Source organism: Patagioenas fasciata, chromosome 19, assembly GCF_037038585.1.
Source record: "Patagioenas fasciata isolate bPatFas1 chromosome 19, bPatFas1.hap1, whole genome shotgun sequence".
Lineage (NCBI taxonomy): Eukaryota > Metazoa > Chordata > Aves > Columbiformes > Columbidae > Patagioenas > Patagioenas fasciata.
The window spans coordinates 11663387-11683132 of NC_092538.1; the positions used below are offsets into that span (position 1 = coordinate 11663387).

Below are 19746 nucleotides of genomic sequence, written 5' to 3' on the forward strand. Positions count from 1 at the left end.
CGCCCAATGGACCCTGTACAGACAACGTTTGCTCATCACAGTCCCATGTGCTCACGACACTAATGTGAGAAACCGTCCGCTGCTACAAAATGCCAGCTTTCTTTTTTTGATTAAAAAAACCCATGAAAACACACAAACTGCAAACTGTGCAGCGATGTGGCATTGCATGATGTTTCCATTAGCGGTAGAGATGCTGCATGATGAGTTCAAGTAAATGAACTCCTCCACTAAAGATGGTTTTTATGCAGAAAGAAGAAAAATCCTGCTCCCTAATTGCCTCCCCTGCATTTTCTTGTGAGGACTTCAGTATCTGTCTACATAAATAACAAGAATGAACAGATCAAGCATGTTATTTAATAGTTCAAGAAAGGCTTTGGGGTTTTTTTTTGGCTGCCTGAATTAAGCAGCCACAGGATTTCTAGCTGGTTGCACCAGGGTGCTGCAAAAGCCAACAGCCCGGAGTCAGAGCCCGTAAGTCCAGCTACCGCCTCCCCGGCAGGGAGATCTGCGGCCGCACTTTGATGTTCGGGCTGTATCTCAAGTGCAGGCGTTCGATGCATTTTTGTCAGCCTGTGCTCCCGGCTGCACCCACAGCAAAACCTCCACACACGGGCCCGGTCCCACTCGAGACAGCGACGGGTTTGCATCCCGCCAACGCTCTGGGGCTTAACCCCACCCGCCCCCTTCACCCACCGCCTCAACCGCACCTCATCGGGGGCCGCTCGCAAACCTCTGTGGTGCCAGTTCCTCACAAGCCACCGCGGACACGGCGCCTTTCCACGGCGAAGGCGCGGGCTCCCTGTGTCCCGCCGGCACCTCAGCGCCGCGCCCCAGGGCGGGAATCGCCTCACAGAGGGGAAGGCCCGCCCGGCTCCCCCGCCCGCAGGGCCAGGCCTCTCCCGCGTCCCCGCCCTCAGGCCCCGGGGCCGCCCCCCTACCTCAGCCTCCCTCCCGGCCGCGACCTCCGCGACTCGAGGTCGAACGCGCCGCTCCGGCCGTTTGTGACAGGGGCCGCCGCGCAGCTCCTCAGGCGGCCGAGCCCGCGGGGCGGGGGGCACGCGGGGCCGGGAAGTAACGGGTGAGCGGGCGCCTCCTGCGGGCAGGCCCGGGGCGGCGAGGCGGGGCCGCGGCCCGGGGGAGCGGCGGGGCTGCGGGCTCTCGCGAGAGGAGGGCGGGGCGGCCCGGGGCCGCGGCCGCCGCCTGTGGGGAGGGCCCGGGAGGGAGAGAGGAAGGAGGCGGCTCTGTGGCGGAGTCCGGGGTGTCCGCCCGCCTGTCAGAGCGCCCGGGCCGCCGACTCGCGGAGGAGCCGGTAAAGGCCCGAAGGGGACAGGGTGGCGGCCCCGGCGGGGCTGAAGGGAAGCGGGAGGGGAGGGAGGCCCGGAGCCGGCCCGCCGGCTGCCTCCGTTCGGAGCTGCCTCCCCGCCATCGCGGGGACAGGGCGGAGAGGGGTGGGTCTGCAGCCCCCGGCTCGCCCTCTTCCCCGGCCGCTGGAGGAAGCTGGCGGCGACGCCCCCGGGCTGGAGCTGGGGAGCGGGAGGGCGGCGGGTCCGCTCCCCGGGGCTGGGGGTGCAGCGGGTCAGCCGGGGGAAGAAGCGGCCCCGCTTCGCCGCTGCTCATCCCCCTCCCCGGCCGCCGCGGGGCGGGACGGGGGCGGCGGGAGCCGCAAACCCCGCTCGGGGCTGGGCGGGTCCCCCCGACCTGTCTGGGCCGGTGGCGGGGCGGGGGGAGCCCCATCCCCACCAGTCTCCCTCAGCCGGCCGGGTGCGCTCCTCCTCGCCCGTCCCCTCCCTCCCATGTTCATGTCGCATTTCGCAGCCTGCCCACCTCTCCCGTTCCCGGCCCGGAGTCTTTTTGAGTCCCTTCCAAGGCTGGAAGCGGCGGGCGTGGGCTGGGCGGAGGGGCCGGCGCTCGGCGTGGTGAATCAGGCGATGGGGTAACGCAGGCTGCTTCCCGGGCTGCGGAAAGTGTGGCGGGGAAGCGCGGCGGGTGTTTACCTCCGCGGGGTTTGGCTGCTCGCAGGCCGGAGCTGGAGGCAGCGGCGGAGATGGCGCGGCTGGTGGCTGTTTGCAGAGACGGAGAGGAGGAGTTCCCCTTCGAGAAGAGGCAGATTCCCCTCTACATCGATGACACCCTCACGGTGAGTCCCCGCGGCCCGGGAGCGCCCGTGTCCCCGCAGCTCCCGCTCGCAGCGTGTTGCAATCCCCAGGCGAGGCCTCTTCCCCGGACAGGCCTCGCAGGCTCCTCCTTGGCTCCTGCAGCCTTAATCTTGGGGACTTTGCAACACTTCGGCTTAAGAGCGCTTAATGTTGCAACTTTTTTTGTTTTAAATCTGATTCCCAGCTCTAAAAACACGGAAACCTCATAATAAGAAAGTTATTGCCAGGTTGGGGCCTGCACATAACTTGTTTTCAGGTGGCAAGCGTGTCTCGGTGCCCAAATGTGGAGCAAAGCCATTTTACAGTTAATAAGGAAGGGAGCCATATTAACGTTAAACCCCAGGTTTACAACTAGGTAATTATTATGCCCTTAAATAGGTAGGAAAAGACTAAAGGCATTTCTGAAAGCTTTGGCTGAAAGTGAGGGTTACAGAGTGTGTAATAGCGTGCTGCCGTGTCTACAGCAACAAATCTGAGAGAGTTTCCGTTTTAGCGGATTATTCTCAATTGAAAAACATGGGAGTTTTGCCATTTCCAGAAGATTCAGTGGAAAAATGAACTAACTGCAGCTTGGAGGCTCTCTAGTCTCGCTTCTCTTCCTCGTGTGTCTAGAGGAAGGCTCAGAAATTGCATCGTAGGTGAACACAGAGCAAATGCAAAAATTCTCTGACTGGCCTGTTGGTTGTTTTAATTCTTAAGGTGTGAAAACGTTGGGGTGAAAATTAAATTGGACTTAATGTAATTTGGCATCTGAATTACTCATATTTTATTTCTGTTGCTGTCAGTGGTGTGACAGTAACTGCTGTTACTTTAGGTGATGTAAAATGTATGTGCTTTAAATTCCTAATTTCACGCTTTAATGTGGAAGAACACCTGCCTTGCATCAGCTAACTTGATCAACGTTGTAATGTAATTTCCTCCCTCTTCCAGAACAAAACAATTGAGTATCTTCAGACAGTGTCTAAACCCTCCGTCCCACTGCTAAAGGTGATCTGTCTTGATCCCATCTGGTTCTGCTACAGTCGAAGAAAGGGTCTTCGCTATATTTTAGTTTCGATTGCTTTAAATAATGAATTGCCAGATATCATCGCTGGTTTTTGCTTTAGGTAGTCTGTCGTCTCCAGTTAACTGTGCTTGTACATAGGCAAAGTTTCCCCTTAAGTTGTTCAAAGCAATGTCTGCCTCTCCTAGAGTGGTTGGTTACCTGGAAACTGTGCAGAAATAGTGTAAGTTTGGAGGTTTTTCTCATGTCTTGGACACACCTCCCCATGTAGTTTTAAGATCTTAGATTCCTCTCTTTTCGCTTCCCTCCCCTGGAGTCCCTAGTTGTTGCTGTTGTTACCTTTCTGTTTAACAGGCTGGGAGAGAAAATGTGGCTAAACCCGGCATCAGGTAGATTGCTTCAACTGACCTAAATTTCCAGTTGTGATTTAGTTCCAGAATTTAATTCCAGGCCCAAACTTTGTGCAATTGCATGGTGTTGTCATAGTCATTCTACTTTTTACACCAGAGGCAACCTGTCCTCGTGGCTGAAGAGGTTCCCATAGCTGTAAATCAGTTTTGTATCCATCTGGATGAAAGGCATTTATGTAAGTGCAAGTCATCCTTACCATGAAGAAATCTTAGCTCAGGTCCATTTTTTAAAAATTTTGTTAATGCTGTTACAAAGTGCTCAGATTTCTAGGTGGTTTCTGGAGGCTTTTATTAAATAAACCTGCAGAAGCAGGTAAATGAATTCTTACCTTCCTTGTCTCTGAATCTTCTATAATGTATTTTTTAAGTTCTTAATGAGAGCTATTGTAAGAGATGCGGTTGCCTTTGAAACATCATTTAACATCTGCAGCATTATCTTTAAGATGTAGTGGTGTTTATCGGTAGTAACTGGCTTGTGTTGACCTCTTTTAAACTCGGACTTTAAAAATAATGGAACTTCTTTCTATCAGCCAGCTGGAAGACTTAATCTATGCCTTAAATTTAGAAATGGTAAACCAGTGATTGCAAATTAGTGACTGAATGGCCTATAATGCTCTTAAATGTGTAACATTGCTTTGTAGTAGCATAGAAAGCTGTGTAGGTGCAGTGTGATCCTGCTCCTCTCAATGAATTTTTCACTCTGACTTTTCTGTTAATGGCTCAACTAGAAATTAAAGGAAGTTTAAATATTTAACCCCTTTCATTTCTTCAGCAGCCTTTATGATTTCTAGAAGGCATTCCATTTGATGTGGTATTATGGGAATTTCTTCTTCCAGTTCAGGGAGTGATGGTGGTTGATGTGTAACCACTTAATAAAATCTCATCAGACACATGAATGAATTTAATCTTTGATAATTTCACTCTGCTGTACAAAACACCTCAGAGTGTTCTCTGATAGTGGGAGATGAAGGTAAAGGGAAAAAAAATACAGATTTATCTCTTTTCTCCGTTATTGGCAGATACAGCTTTTACTTTTGCATGCAGCTCATTCCCCACAGAAATATCAGATTAGCGATGTAGGAGACCTGTAATTCTGCAGCAAATGCTGCTGCTTAGCGTGTGTGGGTCAGGGAAAGAAACGCATGAGGGGTCAGAAGTGGCACGGACTGGCACTGTTCTGCACAGAGATGGGGCAGCTGTGCCCATGTTCCAGTCGTAGCATGAGTGAGATCAAAATATCGCCTTGCTTTACGCCCTTAGAGAATAGGTGTTTATTTTGGAGCAGTGTTGAGTGTCTGTGAAAGTAAATGTGTAAGTTCTCTGGAGGTAGGATCAGCAATTATGAAGACTGTGGGGAATTCTGTCTTTACCAGACAATGGAGGGAAAAAGGATGAGTCGGACCATTTCATTTGCTCTTGGTTGGTGTTAGAGTTATTAACCCAAGTTGTTATTTTGTCTTTCAGATTTTAAAGTGAACTTCCAGTATTCATACTGATAAATTCTGTATTTCTCAGTTTGTCTGAAGAAGATAGACTAAGCCAGTCTTTACTCATTTTTCTAGTTGGTTTAATTTATTTCCATGGTTGCGAAGTTGGATTTTTGACTGAAAATTATTTTACTGATTTCCTCCTTCCTCCAAGAAACCACTGTCTTTGTTACTCAGTAATTGGAAGAGAAATATTAATTACTTACGAATAATTGCATTGTTCTGTAGGCTTAACATTTTACTTTGAGCCTCTTGAGAGTTGCAGCTGCAATCGTACAAAACAAAGTATACCTTGGAGTACCTCGTTGGGTTAATATGGTTTTAAATTAGCCTTTGAAGGAGTTGACTCGGTCATTAAACTGTTGTGACTGTTTCTTCATAGCTTTATAAATCGAGTTAGGCTGTTGGATCAATTTGGATCTCACTGTGGGCAAGTAGGTTGGTTTTATTTTTGGGGTTTTTTAATGAAACAGAGTCTCAAGTCATGTAGACAGAGTAAATACTCATGTTCCACTTAGCAACTTTTGCTTTCTCTGTAACAGCTATTTGAGTTGCCATTTATAAACTGCCTTTAGGACATTATATTAGTGAAACATTTAGTTAATTTGCTGAAACATTCACTATGTTAAACTGTTACTTTTGTCCTTTCCCAAGCTTCTGGTAGTTACGTGAAAAGTATGAGGATTTAACATAATTTCTGCCTTATTTCAAAGGAAAATAAACTAATGCTCTGTGCTTGACTTTTTTTCTGAAAGCTTTTTTCCCTCTCTTGCATAGATGGTGATGGAATTTCCTGATAACGTGCTAAACCTTGATGGACATCAGAATAACAGTGCGCAGCTAAAACAGTTCATTCAGGTAAATACATCCTTTGTTTATTAAGGCAGCCATGTATCAGATCTTGCTTTCCTTAGACTTGTGCTTTTGCTTCTCAGGGAGATTCTCACTCCTGGAATGACTTCAGACACGTCAGCATGTATATGCAATTATGTCTTGGTACCAAAGTACAACAGGAGCATTCAGTTTCTGTACTTAACAGTGTTTATACGTTGTTATCTTGTCAGGAGGCAATTGCTGCATATCTAATTAGAACTGAAAACTTGTAAAAAACAACGTGTGTTCTGGTCACTGCCAGTTTTATACTACATGGAAACTGCAGTTTCTAAATACATCTTGATTTTTTTCTAAACAGTTCTGAACTGCTTGTTCAAGTGGAAGTGTGCGTTGCTTAAGATCAAGTTCTTATGACTAGTACCAGACCAAGATAGAGTTTATAGATTATACACAGTTGAATAGGGAGAGACGGTTTTGTGGTACCCCTGAAGCTTTAATTAGAGAAACTTATCTGCTTATCTCTGGTAAATAACTGTAGCACGGTAGCACCTGTAGTAACTAAAAAATTGTGCCATTTGATGTCCAAAGGAGTGGGTAAGGTTGCTGATACGCAGCTTGCACGTCTTCATTCGTGGTTTGCCAGCAGCAGTTCAGACATGTGCTGCATATAAAGCATAGCTGTGCTGTGAAAATAGCTCATTCCTGCTGTTGCTGTGACTAGTACTATTAATTACAGGAAAGAGGATTATTGCAGAGTGATATCACTTGTCAGATTATTTAACGTGCCTGCCTTGAAGAGCACAAACATTAAATGTTGTCTGATAATAGCTTTACTTTTCATAACATGTATTACATAAAATGAGCTGAAAGTGTTTTCTCTTTTCAATTGGTGTATTTACACGTTCCAAGGGACTGATTAGTTTCGCTGTGATGTGTGGTCTTCTCTTTCTCTCCCCAGAAATTGTGACAAGTCATTTCTACAGTAGGTGTGTTTAAGTGGCGCGATGCGACAATAATACAGAAAATACCATTGTGGCAAAATATTCCCTGTATAGATACAGCTGTGCTTACAAAATTATACTTTGTATAACCGGGGAAAAATGTCAACAGATACACTGACAGGACTCTGCGTTTACAGATTATGTTGGAAAGTGCCAGTAGTTCTGATAATCCAAGTGCAGATGTGTTGACTGGTGTGTGAGGAAGGGGCTCTCGCTCTGCATAGCTGTGCTACCAGCAGTTCAGTGCTGGTGAAGTCCAAGTTAGTGATTTAACAGTTAGAAGAAGAAATAGAAGGGCATGTGCTTTTTGTGTGTTCGTGTGCCTGGATGTGTTTGACAGAGGAACCAGGAGAAGCTCCTAAAATTGTTTATTGACGTAGAAATATTAGAAGGTGTTCTCTTTAATGTTCTATTATTAGCACACATTGAATGTTTGCTACTGAAGTGAAATGTTTCACCCTGAATAGCAATGCATGCTTTTACTTTTTTTAATTTCAGGTGTCAGAATTGTAATGTGAAATGGCATTTAGCCTTCCAGGAAAAATATTGCTAAATTGTCTTGGTCAGAACAGAGCAAGTTTGTTGTAAAATAGATTTCCATGTATGCCACTGAGTGTCGAGGGATTTTCATTTCTATGTGCCAAAGATAAAATAAGTGTGAGTAGAAGATGAAAACTTACAGAGTTGTATGTGAGACCCTTTACTAAAACATCTGGGCTGAGGTGGAGAGAAAAAAGGGTTTCCTGCCAAGGACAGGGAGCTGTGCCATTTGGTAAGAGGCAGCATTTATTGGTTTGAGTGGCAGGAGGAGGGAACACAAGGAGAAAAATATTAGCTTATTTCCAGAGGGTAAACTGTAGGACTCAAAGCAGAATTGCTCCTATGATATTAGCAAGTGTGGTTTGGTTTGTGTTTTTATTTATCTTTTAATTATTTAATTTCTTGTTCTTTTTTAGAGACATAGCATGCTTAAACAGCAGGATCTAAATATCGCCATGATGGTGACATCGCGTGAAGTTTTGAGTGCACTTTCTCAGCTGGTCCCGTGTGTTGGCTGTCGCCGTAGCGTGGAGCGGCTGTTTTCTCAGCTTGTCGAGTCTGGAAATCCAGCGCTTGAGCCCCTGACAGTAGGGCCAAAGGGGGTTCTTTCTGTGACTCGGAGCTGTATGACTGATGCAAAGAAGCTTTACACACTGTTCTATGTGCATGGGTAAGTGTCTTGTAACTGCTCAGGTTATTCTTACTGGGGGAAAAGGCAGCCCAGCTTCTCTGCACCTGACTTTGCTTTCTCAGTGATACTCAGTTGTTGGAAGTTTGGATCTTACAGTGCATACTTGTCTTTTACAGCCGTGTTAAACTAGTTATTGCCTAAACTGAGAAAAAACAAACCGGAAAGACCTAATCTTTCATATCATCAGTTGCAGTGCTGTGACTGCTATTGCAATATACCTTTATGAAATTGTTTAGTCATGAATCTGAAATGAGCACTGTGGGTTTTTCATGATCTCTGGAAGAAGAGTGTTTCTTCGCCCCACTGCTTTGCATGTAAAAAATAAAATCATAAAAATATTAATTAACACCTTCCCCACCAAAAAACTTTCTGCTCTTGAGTAGAAAGGTAATGCTGAAAAAGCGAAACCTTCTGGGTTTGGCAGCACAATAAATATTCTCGGTCTCAGTGCCATTTGTTTCCCAGCTGTGTGCCTTGGCCTTCCAGCTGGCTTCAGCTTCTTATTGCTCCCGTTAGCCAGGCCAGTGAGAAGCAGGAAAGGTTAGTGCAGGACTGCGGATACTGAGATTCGGAGAGTGAGGTAGGGTAACTCGATACAGGGGTCTTAGTGGTTCCCCACGCTTTTGAAATGGGTGTCATTGCTCGAGGTCTGGTATTTAGGAAGTTACACAATAGCTTTTCAGATGTGGGTTATGGTCTTGCTTGCTAGGATTTGTCTGGAAAATCTATACTGTGTTTTCCTTGTGTACTGCAGGATTGTGTGTCATAAGAAGTAAAAATTGGGGACAGGAAGAACGTTTTAGATTTCATGTTCATCAGCATACTTGTTTCTGATACATGAGCTGAATCAATCCCTTTAACATTTCTCTGGATCACCATGTTTTCAGAATACTAAGTTACATTTTTTTTCCATAGGTCCAAACTGAATGATATGATTGATGCAATTCCAAAAAGTAAGAAGAACAAGAGATGTCAGCTACACTCCCTGGACACACACAAACCAAAACCTTTGGGGTAAGTTTGTATGAAAATATCCATGTTTAATTTCAAAACCAGTTGCCCAGATGCAGCTTGACCATTACAGACCAGTGCTCTCTGACATGCTTGTCACATCTTGTCTGACATAACTTGGCATATATTCTGCTCAGGGCATGGATGGCTCCTGCATTGTGATAAAAACAATGCTCTGCAAAGACAAACTGGGTTTATGCTCTACACCAAAATGATTGTTCAGCAGTTTTTCTCACATTGAGGTGAAAGGGTACATGCTGAACAAATATACATCATTTTGCTTGGGATTCTTAGAAATGCCCCGTGCGACTGTTAATAAAGGCCTTTATTGTGACTGAGCTGCAAGGTTAAACCTAAAACTCTGTAAAACGTATTTTCTCAAAACATGACAACGTGTTTTGAATACCAGTGAAAAAGATGATCTGCGCCACTGTCGCAAAATGGTTTATTCCAACTGGTTAACCAGAAAAACACTCCCTGTAAATCTCTTGCAGATTTGGGGTTTTTTCTTATTTGTGGGGTGTTTTTTGTATATTTTCTTTTTTTAAATGATGACTAATAAATTAGACTACGGTGCTTAGTTGACCTTTTTAGTCACTTGTGTTCTGCTTCTTGTTAAGCATACAACCTGGGAAAGCTCGGCCATGGTTTCCAGTTACAGGATATGTATTTTTCTATGCAGAGTTGAGTCTCTTTGGGTTTAGTTAAATCCCCTGAGATGTGGAATTTGACACTTGATTTTTGCTTGTGCTGCTTGAGGACAGTGGTAGCTAATCATTATCTCCTATTACATTTTGGTTATAGACAGGCCTTTCGTGTAATTAGTTGAAAGCTTATGTTACACAAGCAAAAGATCATAGGAGTATATAATTTTAAAATAAAGTAAATTCAGAGCATTATGAAAATGTTTATTTTGAGTGCTGGAAGGTTAATAGGGAATATGTGGAAAAGCAGTGTTTAAATATATTGTGAGTAAAGCTTTCAGCTTTATCTGGTAATATGGTGTGTGGACAATCAGTGTCGTTTCCTAAAGAAACATGACTTGCACTCTGCTTGCTCAGTTGATTCCTGTTTGTATCAGGGTGCATCAGTACTGATATTTCTCCAAATAAATCTGCCACTTTAAGTGGAAACAAATATGCTCACAAACTAGATGTAGAGGCATCAAATAGAGTTGTCTTACAGAACAAAAGTTCTTTATCAACTTAGAGCTTCTGCTTGACTTCATTACAAAGAAGTTCTCCAGATGAGTTGCATCTGTTAGGCATTTTGTACACACAAAAAAGGGCTTTGATTTGTAGTGGTGTGTTTAATTATCCAAGTTGCATAACTAGGTAAACCACTTGAGAGGTATATGGCATCTGCAGTTTCATTCTGCCTGGTTTATGGCTACTCGGTGCCATTCGGGGCTACGGAGCATTTTAACCTCTCATAAATAAGCCGTATGATCTGGCAAAGTAGATAATAGCGTACATAAATAGTCTTGAGGAGCTAATTATTAAATAGGAGTGCCTCTTCCCCTGGTCTCCTGCGCTGTTGTATCCACACACGAGCTTAAACAGAAACGACTGTTCTGATAAAATGTCAAGTGCAGACAAGCCTGTAGGTAAACATGACTTGCTATTTAAAGTTTGTTCTGTCCTCTATAAGCGTGGTTTTAACATATCCAAATGTGTGGTGTAAAGTTGTTTGGGTTTCTTTTTTCAAAAACAAATTTTGGAAACGTAATGCAGGGTGTTTTATGGTTTCTTATGGTGGTAGATGTGTGGAAGTTTGGAGTTCTTTCTTTTGCTTTTTTTCTTTTAGTAAGTTGTCATATGAAATTTAATCTGCCAGAAGTATTAAAACTTGCATATGCTTATATTTAAGGCAATATTCTGAAAAATTACTGCTGGCTTTCAGTTGTAACTTTAAAAAGTTATTATGAATCTGGGTTTATAAACATGGACAGCAAAGTTTGTATCTCATGTCTGAGCCGGACTTTAGTGGAAGTTAAGACTTAGCCTGTAAAGGAGTCAAAGTAAATTAAGGAACACAGTAGCATTTACATAGCATTTGTTTAGGAAAAATAACTACTTCATAATAGACATGGTATAGGTTTAAAAAAAATGTTTTTTAATACTATGTGACAGTGAAGGGAGCAGTAACACACTCAGTACAGAGAAAATAAGTGCAGATAAGAAAAATAGTGAAGACAGCAGGAAGGAGGAGAGCAAGTGTAGCATCACTTTCCACTGTGGACCTTTCCAGGGAGCAGTCAGGTAAACTAACGGTGCTTTATTTTGCGTCTTTCCTAAGGCACTAACAGGGTAATGTACAGCCTTTGTCCCTTCTGCTGTTTTTTTTCAGGGGATGTTGGATGGATGTGTGGGAGCTCATGTCCCAGGAGTGCAGGGATGAAGTAGTTTTAATTGACTCTAGTTGTCTTCTAGAAACGTTAGAAACCTATCTACGAAAACACAGGTATGTTAAAAGAACAAAGACGCCTTCATTTTGAGGAATACGCGCTGCGTTGTATTGTGAGTCAGAGCGTGCGTAGAGTTCGCACGATGTTTAAAAGTGTAGAGGATTCTTCTCAAGCCTTAAATCTGAGCTTCGTGGTGATGGAACATTGCCAGACTGCGCTGCGACAGGTGGTGAGACTGCGATGGTGAAATGATCTTTGTTTTACATGTTGTTCCGGGTTATTGTCGGGGAAATGCAGAGACCTCCAATGAAGTCGTAACTGCTTGTCTCAATTTTTTGAGTCAGGATTAAATCCTGATTGATAACTTGATGTATTAAAGCTCTGCATATTCTTTCATTCTCTGACAAACAGCCTACTCTGTTTGGGACTGTGTCTTCTTTTAGGCTTGTGGGGAGCATGTGCGATTTCAAAATAAAGTGAACTAAATGAATACAAGCAGATTTGGGGCTTGTAAATCGCTGTTTTGAAACAGTTGTTTATGACTTAGTAGTGCTAGTGCTATTAGGTCTCTCTTGCAGGGGAAAAAACAGGCCGCTAAATTATTGTTGCATGTGTACGGTAGCTACCAAGCTGATTAAAAAGTTTTAATTTCCAGTAGTCTCAAGGTTCTGATACAAACTGTGAGAGCACAGATGGGTGTGGGGGCGGTGGTGGTGTGGAAATAACACTTTGGAAACAAAATAACTTTAATCTCCTGTGACATTAAACATGGTGATGGCAGCCGTCCTGATGCTAACCTGCAATAATATTACTGTTTTCTTTCCTTTCACCACAGAAACTAGCCAGTTATCATAGTTGTATCAAACATCCAAATATGTTTGACTTAGTCTTGTCAAGTGACTCGACAAACTAGGAAAGGGAAAAACACCATCCAGAGATGGCCTGAAGAGCCAGCTTTTCGAGCTGAAATGTGAGCAGCTTGTCTGACTGGCATTTTTAAAATAATACAGCAAGAGGTTTTGTAGCTTCTTGAAGATTACTTCCTCTTATAAAAGAGAAAGAGCTTAATTTGGTCGTATTTTAATTATAACAGACTTCATAACTGTTCTCATAGTAGTGGTCTGAGCTATCACAGGTTTAAATCGAATACATTGTGTTTAAATAAACCTTTGGCTATCTGTGTGGTAATCTAATAATTCAAAGTATGTTTAAAGGTGCTTGTACTGGAAACAACACTCTGATACAGCAGGCAACAAAGGAAACTTGTTTTTTCTTATTGCTTATCACTCACTTGAGTATACTTTAAATAATTGCTGTAATGTAACTTGGAGTGTGTTACTCGAGGAGAATTTTGCCTGGCTTACAGTAATGATTCACTTTGTTCACGATTAGATTTCTCATTTTTTTGAACAAATACGGAGTTGCATATCCATATAGGAATTTCTCCATGTTAACAACTAGCCTGATTTGTGCCCTGGAGCATGAAGCATCCAGACTTGTAATATATGATAGGTAGTATAGTACATATAGTAAACTTATGTGGCTTGCAGCCAAAGCCTTACTATTTTACCATTTGAAGTAACATAAACCCTATGTGACCTAGTATAAATATAGCATGCACTATTAAATAACTCTGTATGTTATAACTTAGACTAAGCGGGTCGACATTTCTGCTCGACTAAGAATTCTGTTCTGTTTTAACACAGGTTTTGCACCGACTGCAAAAATAAAGTACTTCGGGCGTACAATATTCTCATTGGTGAGCTGGACTGCAGCAAAGAAAAGGGCTACTGCGCCGCGCTTTACGAGGGTTTGCGCTGCTGTCCCCATGAACGGCACATACACGTATGCTGTGAAACAGATTTCATCGCACACCTCTTGGGTCGGGCTGAACCAGAGTTCGCAGGAGGGTATGAGTATGTAATTTGCTAGAGTGGGCTATCTAGCGCTTTGCTTCTTTATTTTATTACGGAATGTGTTTTGCAAAAGTGATTTTTTGCCTCCTTGCTGCATAAGAAACTTCTGGATGTAAATATTTGTATTGAAGTAGACTTTCAAGGTAGTGCTTCGAAGCAGTGAAGATTTGATATGTGCTCTTGCCTTTAAAGTGCATTCAGCTCTGAAGGCAAGACTGAAAGAAATTGCCAAATGTCTCCTAGTTCATTTGTTCCCTCCCTAGGGCTGCCTGCTTTTCCATTGACGTGTTCGAAATATGTGAAATAGAAAGAGCCTTGGTTGACAGTTCTACCAAATGACAAGTGTTCAATTTAGTTTTGTCACCATTTGTATGTTATAGTAATTTCTGAACCTGTTTCAGCGTCTTAAAGTCTTCCAATGAAAAATACATTTCTGAGTCGAATATCTTTAGAACTGTGTGATTAGGAAGGTAAATCCTTTTATAAAGATTTTGCCTTAATAGATACAGATTAATACTGAAATCTTTTTACTTTCTATGGTAAGTAATGTGTAAACTTCCATGTGTATTTATTCAGTTTCAATTAACTGATGTGCAAAAGTCTAGGAAGCTGAAATATTTGCTATATAAACTAAATACAAACTCTAGGAAACAAAAGAATGGCTGCATCTCTTTGGCTTTAAAACTCTGCTCGTCCTTCCTGGCAGCACTTTGAGAAGTCGCGGGTTGGAAGGCACAGCACAGCAGAACGAGCCGTGCGCAGGTTAACGAGTCAGGAGTGTAGTGGTGCTTTTGACCTGGTCCTTTCTATTTTGCATCTGCATGCAGCACAGCAGAACTCGATTTAAAAAGCTGTTTGTGCAAACTTAGCTTCAGTCGTACGTACAGAAAATACATCATTGAAGTGCATTGATCTCTTGGTAGACTTCCAGCTACTTTAACCGTACTGTACTTTGGTTTGACTCTTCCTTTAGACGGAGAGAAAGGCATGCTAAGACAATAGACATAGCCCAAGAAGAAGTTTTGACCTGCCTGGGTATTCATCTTTATGAAAGATTACACCGAATCTGGCAAAAGTTGCGAGCTGAGGAACAAACGTGGCAGATGCTTTTTTACCTAGGCGTTGATGCTTTACGCAAAAGCTTTGAGGTAAAAATCGAATTTTATCTAACTTGTTTGAATTGCTGTAGTGACTCTGTGTGTTTTCACTAAAATGATCTTTCTGCTTTCTACTAATGTTGGGCTGGAAGGAGCTTCGAGGGTGTTGCATTCAATGCCGTGTTCCCTGCAGGCGGCAGTTGTGCAGCACTAGTGTACAGCACAACCGAGTTGTGTTCTGACGTGAAGTCTCCCGGGACGTAAAAGGTTGAGGCTTGCTTTTAATTTCCAAGCTGCGTATTACAGTACGGGAGATCTTCTGTGATTTTAATTCACAGAGGAGGTTTTGCTACCTGGTAGCGTTTAAAGTAGCTCTGGCTACAACAGTTTTTATTTGACTTATTAGTAAAAATGGAGGATGCGCTTTTGAATTACAGACACAACTGCTTATTCTTGCATACAAGTGCACTCTAATCCTGTGGGAACTTGCACTTCAGAGGGAACTCCGTGCGTTCCTTCAACGTATGCCAGTAGTTTACTTGCCCTTCGGCGTGACACAGATCCTTTTGCTTCTGTTTATCACCCATTCATAACGACTGTTGTCTCTAAAAACTTTTAAAACATCAGAGGAGGAAGAACAAAATCAATTTGGGAAAGATCACAGTGGAACTCTAATGCGGTTGATTGGTTGTTTTAAAGACTTACAATGCTATGGAAGTGGTGTTGGGCTGTGTGCGCTCTGGCATTTTTGTCTAGGTGTTTTAATCTAGTAAAGTATGGCGTTGAAAATGCATTTACATCGTTGAACTCGGGTAATTATACTGGTATGCAAGGTTGGCTATGAATTTGAAATACAGATCTGTTATTTCTTTGTATGGAGTCCTTTTCTAAGGTGAGTGGGAACCGTGATGTCTCATTTTGGCTTCAGGAGTTCCCAGAGTGATGTGGAACCCGCCCCTCTCCCCCTCACTGAATGTGTTTTCACCTCTGCAGGATCACTGATCCAGAATAATGTACTAGTTCAACTATATTTGTGTCACTTTCTATGTAGACGTGCCATTGTGATATTTCTTCTAAATTTAGTGTTAAGGAACATGTTTGGATAGTTGCTATGTTTTGAGATATGCCTACACTCCAGAAACTGGATTGCCTAGAAAATCAGATTTTCCACTGGTTAACCTGGACAAAAAACTGCAGGAATTCTGCAGCATTAGTTCTAATGTGCTGTTGTGTTAAATAATCAGAGTATCTACCATGTAAACACAGGTCCAAATTGCAAATCTGGGCTGTAAGTTGAATGCAGTGCTCCCTCTTTACACACTTCTTCCCCAGCAATGTAAATTTAGTGACTAAATCTGCATGGGCATTTTTCTTCTATAGCCGATAGTTGTGTTGCTGTGACTTTATTATAAAATAGTCTTTACCAGCTATTTTCCTCCTCCTTTTTTTATAAAAGTACAAGTTGAATTGTGTTAACATCTATAAATAGATCTAACCTCTTACAAACAGATGGCTGTGGAAAAAGTACAGGGTATTAGTCGATTGGAACAGCTGTGTGAAGAATTTTCAGAAGAAGAAAGAGTGCGGGAGCTTAAACAAGAGAAGAAGCGGCAGAAACGAAAGAACAGACGGAAAAATAAGTGTGTGTGTGAGATCCCTGCTCCTCTGCCGGCGACAGAAGAGAAGGAGCTGAGCCAAGCCAAGGTGAACACAGAGCTGGGCTTAAAGAACGGGAGTTCTGACCTGGTACTTCACGCATCAGCTCACTGTTCCGTGTTAGAATTCTTGAGAGGTTCTAACTGTGGTTCAGTTTTGGGAACTGGTTTTTGATCACTAGTGGAATTGAATGCTTTTTCAGATGAGTACAGTCTTCGTAAAGTAGTTGTCTGGAACTCCGTAGCTTTTGGGGTTTGGTTTTGGTGGGTTGTGTTTTGTTGTGGGTTGTTTTGGTTTGGTGTGTTTTGTTGGGTTTTTTAATCCTAAATCTAGGGGGTCAGGTTATGCTAGAATATTTTTCAACTATTGGTTCATAAAGATCACTTAGAATATGGGAATTCAAATGCTAGTTGCAGACAATTACCATTCAATTTTTGGGAAGGGGAAAGCTCTAACTGATTAAGTGCAATTACTGTTCTTTTGATGGGACTTACTGGGCTAACTGTAGGTTATTGTGGGGAAAGCAGGCGTGTGTTTTTGTTGTCTTGTTCTGCAGAACTGTAAGCAATGCTGTGGCCGTTATCAGCCAGCGTCAGCTGTTCCTTCTTGTGGAAGGAGAATCCTTTATGAAGACGCTGGCTGAGCTGCTTGCAGTATTTGCAAGTATTCTTTTTCTTTTTGTTTTAAGGAAAATTCAAACTTCACGGAAAGTAGCTGCAAAGCCTGTGGTAGCACTGAAGAAGCAAACAATTGTGTAGAAGTAATTGTTACTAACGACAGCACTTCTTGCACTTGTCCTACTAGTGGTACCCTATTAGGTTCACCTAAAATCAAGAAAGGTATGTTGAATGACATTATTCTTAGTTTCTAAAACCATGTAGGATTTGTGGGGTAAACAGCGCTCAGCTGTTTGTAAAAATAACTTTTTTTTAATAATTCTTCCTTGTTAGAAGCGTAACTAAAGAATATGCAACAGCCACTATAGCTCACTGTAACTTTTCCCTTTGTCTCAGGTTTATCTCCGCATTGTAACGGCAGCGATTGCGGCTACTCGTCCAGCATGGAGGGCAGCGAAACGGGGTCTCGAGAGGGATCGGATGTGGCCTGCACTGAAGGCATTTGCAACCACGATGAAAACGGTGGGTTTGGTAACAACGTCGTGTTGGTTTAGTGTCCACGAAACTTAAGTATGGGAGAAGAAAATGAGCCGTGTTTTGCAGGAGATGACTCGTGTGTCCATCGCTGCGACGACAAAGAGGAGGATGGAGATAGCTGCGTGGAGTGTTGGGCCAACTCAGAAGAGAGTAACACAAAAGGCAAAAACAAAAAGAAGAAAAAGAAAAGTAAAACTTTGAAGTGCGAGAATGAACACGTAAGGAGCACGCCTATTCCAGAATGCTTCGTGAAATGCAGACGTTTTGAAGTAGTTGCAAAGCTATTTCAATTGTGACTAATGCTGTGACTGGGGTAATGAGGGTCTTCTGTTACCTCTCCATCCAAGTTTTGAAATCAAGGTCCTTCCTCGAATCGGTTGTGGCAGGAGGAGTCTCTTCTCTCCTGTGTTCCTCAGCATGTGCACTTTTGCGCACTCAATGAATTAACATACTATCCCCCCTCCTCCCCAGGCATACACGCACACATAAATATATATCCTTGTTCTCTTTTTGAACTTTTTCCTTTCCTCTTTCCCCCTGCATGCAGGTAAAACTGGGATGTTTCACGTTTAACGCTGCTGGTTGTTCATTACAGGCTGTTTTCCATTTTAGATTCAGAAACTTGGAAGCTGTATGGCAGATTCAGGGAGCAGAGAGACCTCAGGAAACATCATGCACACAGAGTTTCATCGCGACAAGACCAAAGACACACATGCTGAAAGCTGCTGTAGCTCAGAAAAAGGCGGGCAGCAGTTGCCTTGGTTTGAGCATATGAAAAATGTGTCACAGTTTGCAGAACCGACAGAAATGTCACTTGTTCCTGATACTGGAAAAGGTGCCAAGAGCTTAGTGGAACTCCTCGTAAGTAACCACTTAATTTGGGTTTTAGGTTGTAGCATGCTGCTTTAAATCCTTGGGATTGAGGATGGCGTTTGGAACTCAAATCCCAGTGAGGAGCAGTTACAGGAGGATGTAACTGAACCCGAGATCCGTAGCTGACTCCCTCAGTGTTCAGTTTGTTTGCTTTTGCGTGTTCTCTGTAAAGTGTGTAACTCAGACTCTTTGCAGAGGAGGAGAAATTGCCTGTCACTGCAATGCAAGTGACAGAACTTGTATTATAAGTATTCATTATCAAGGATCGTATTATTCCGTAAAATGAAGCGTGCATTATTGTTGCCGTCGTGCCTCAAACATTACTTCCCACTACAGGCTCCTTGGACAGTTTTGTTCTCTCCCTTCTCCTTGCTTTACATCTCTTTTCCTTTCTTTTTCCTTTTAAAACCCCTGATAAACCCATCCTCTTTCAGTGGAAGCCTCTTAAGAGTGCAAACCTTACTCAGTTAGATTTTGTGACTGTATGGGCTGCCTCTTCCCCCAAAAATAGCAGAGCTGTGTGTGTGATTGGAGTGACTGGATTAGCCAGTGAAGCCTCGTGCTGTTGTGACACGAAGGCCACATCATTCTTCAGAGCAACCGTGACGATGGGTACGATGTGGGACACGTTCTGCCCGGGAAGGGCAACGCCTGAGTTCTTATGTGCCTGTTTTCATTTGTAGGATGAGTCTGAATGCACTTCTGATGAGGAAATCTTTATCTCACAAGATGAAATCCAGTCCTTCATGGCAAACAACAAGTCTTTTTACAGCAATAGAGAACAATACCGACAGCATCTGAAGGAGAAATTTAATAAATACTGCCGCTTAAATGATCACAAGAGGCCAATTTGTAATGGTTGGTTGACAACGGCTGGAGCGAACTAAATACAATAAAATAGCTCTGTCTTTCACTGAAATTCTCAAGATGACTACTGCGCCTTCTCTTTCAAAAACTTAATTTAGTGACTTATGGCAAAATTTTATCTTAAATTAATGTGATTCTTTTTTTTTCTTGTTTTTTTTGGGGAGGCTGGTGGAGGTGATTTCATTAATTTTGTTCTTTCTTCAGGCTTGTATCTTTAGTTGAGTAGCTGTGCAAGCCTCTCTTATAATTTAAGCCATCTCTTTTCATTAAATGTTTCTCTTACTGTGAGACTTACAAAAAGCAAACCTAGTGGCAAAGTAATGTTGTACCTATAATTCTGTACAGAATGACAATGAGCTGAATATAAGATTTTACAAAGTAGACATCCATTCGCAAAATGTTTTGGATGTAATATGTTAAAGCGCAATGTGCAAAATTTAAATAAAGAATATTTATTAATATGCATAGTAAAAATGGGTGTACATGCTTATGCTTTAAACACGTCCCCGCGGTCTGAGTTCTGCTGTTTGAACAGTGATTGCTTCAGTCTGGAGCTCCGTGGAGGTGGGTGGAAGGTGGATAAACCCCCTGGAGGTGTCCGGATCCACAAAACCCACCGTTCCCTGCAGACACACGGTTGAGA

General features: G+C 42.9%; 2 protein-coding genes across 4 annotated transcripts in view; one reads left to right on the plus strand and one right to left on the minus strand.

The window, feature by feature from the left end:
* MYO19 (myosin XIX) overlaps nucleotides 1-1027 on the minus strand; it is a 21883-nt gene extending 20856 nt beyond the window's left edge. The window contains exon 1 of the mRNA XM_071817013.1: nucleotides 939-1027. The gene's annotated coding sequence lies outside the window, so the exon portion shown is untranslated. The remainder of the gene's footprint in view (nucleotides 1-938) is intronic.
* On the plus strand, nucleotides 950-19577 carry GGNBP2 (gametogenetin binding protein 2). Of its 3 annotated transcripts, none has more exons than XM_065853095.2 (14): nucleotides 950-1078; nucleotides 2020-2137; nucleotides 5834-5914; nucleotides 7848-8101; nucleotides 9038-9136; nucleotides 11483-11596; nucleotides 13247-13456; nucleotides 14430-14604; nucleotides 16063-16257; nucleotides 16898-17048; nucleotides 17223-17348; nucleotides 17430-17581; nucleotides 17976-18224; nucleotides 18920-19577. In XM_065853095.2, exons 2-14 carry the CDS (start codon nucleotides 2045-2047, stop codon nucleotides 19121-19123), a joined length of 2103 nt encoding a protein of 700 aa, XP_065709167.1. In that variant the 5' UTR covers nucleotides 950-1078; nucleotides 2020-2044; the 3' UTR covers nucleotides 19124-19577. The 3 variants fall into 3 exon arrangements, with proteins under 3 accessions (XP_065709167.1, XP_065709166.1, XP_065709168.1); XM_065853094.2 differs by lacking the exon at nucleotides 950-1078 and adding an exon at nucleotides 1178-1309; XM_065853096.2 differs by lacking the exon at nucleotides 950-1078 and adding an exon at nucleotides 1178-1309 and having other exon boundaries at nucleotides 13247-13450.
* Nucleotides 19578-19746: the final 169 nt, after the last annotated feature.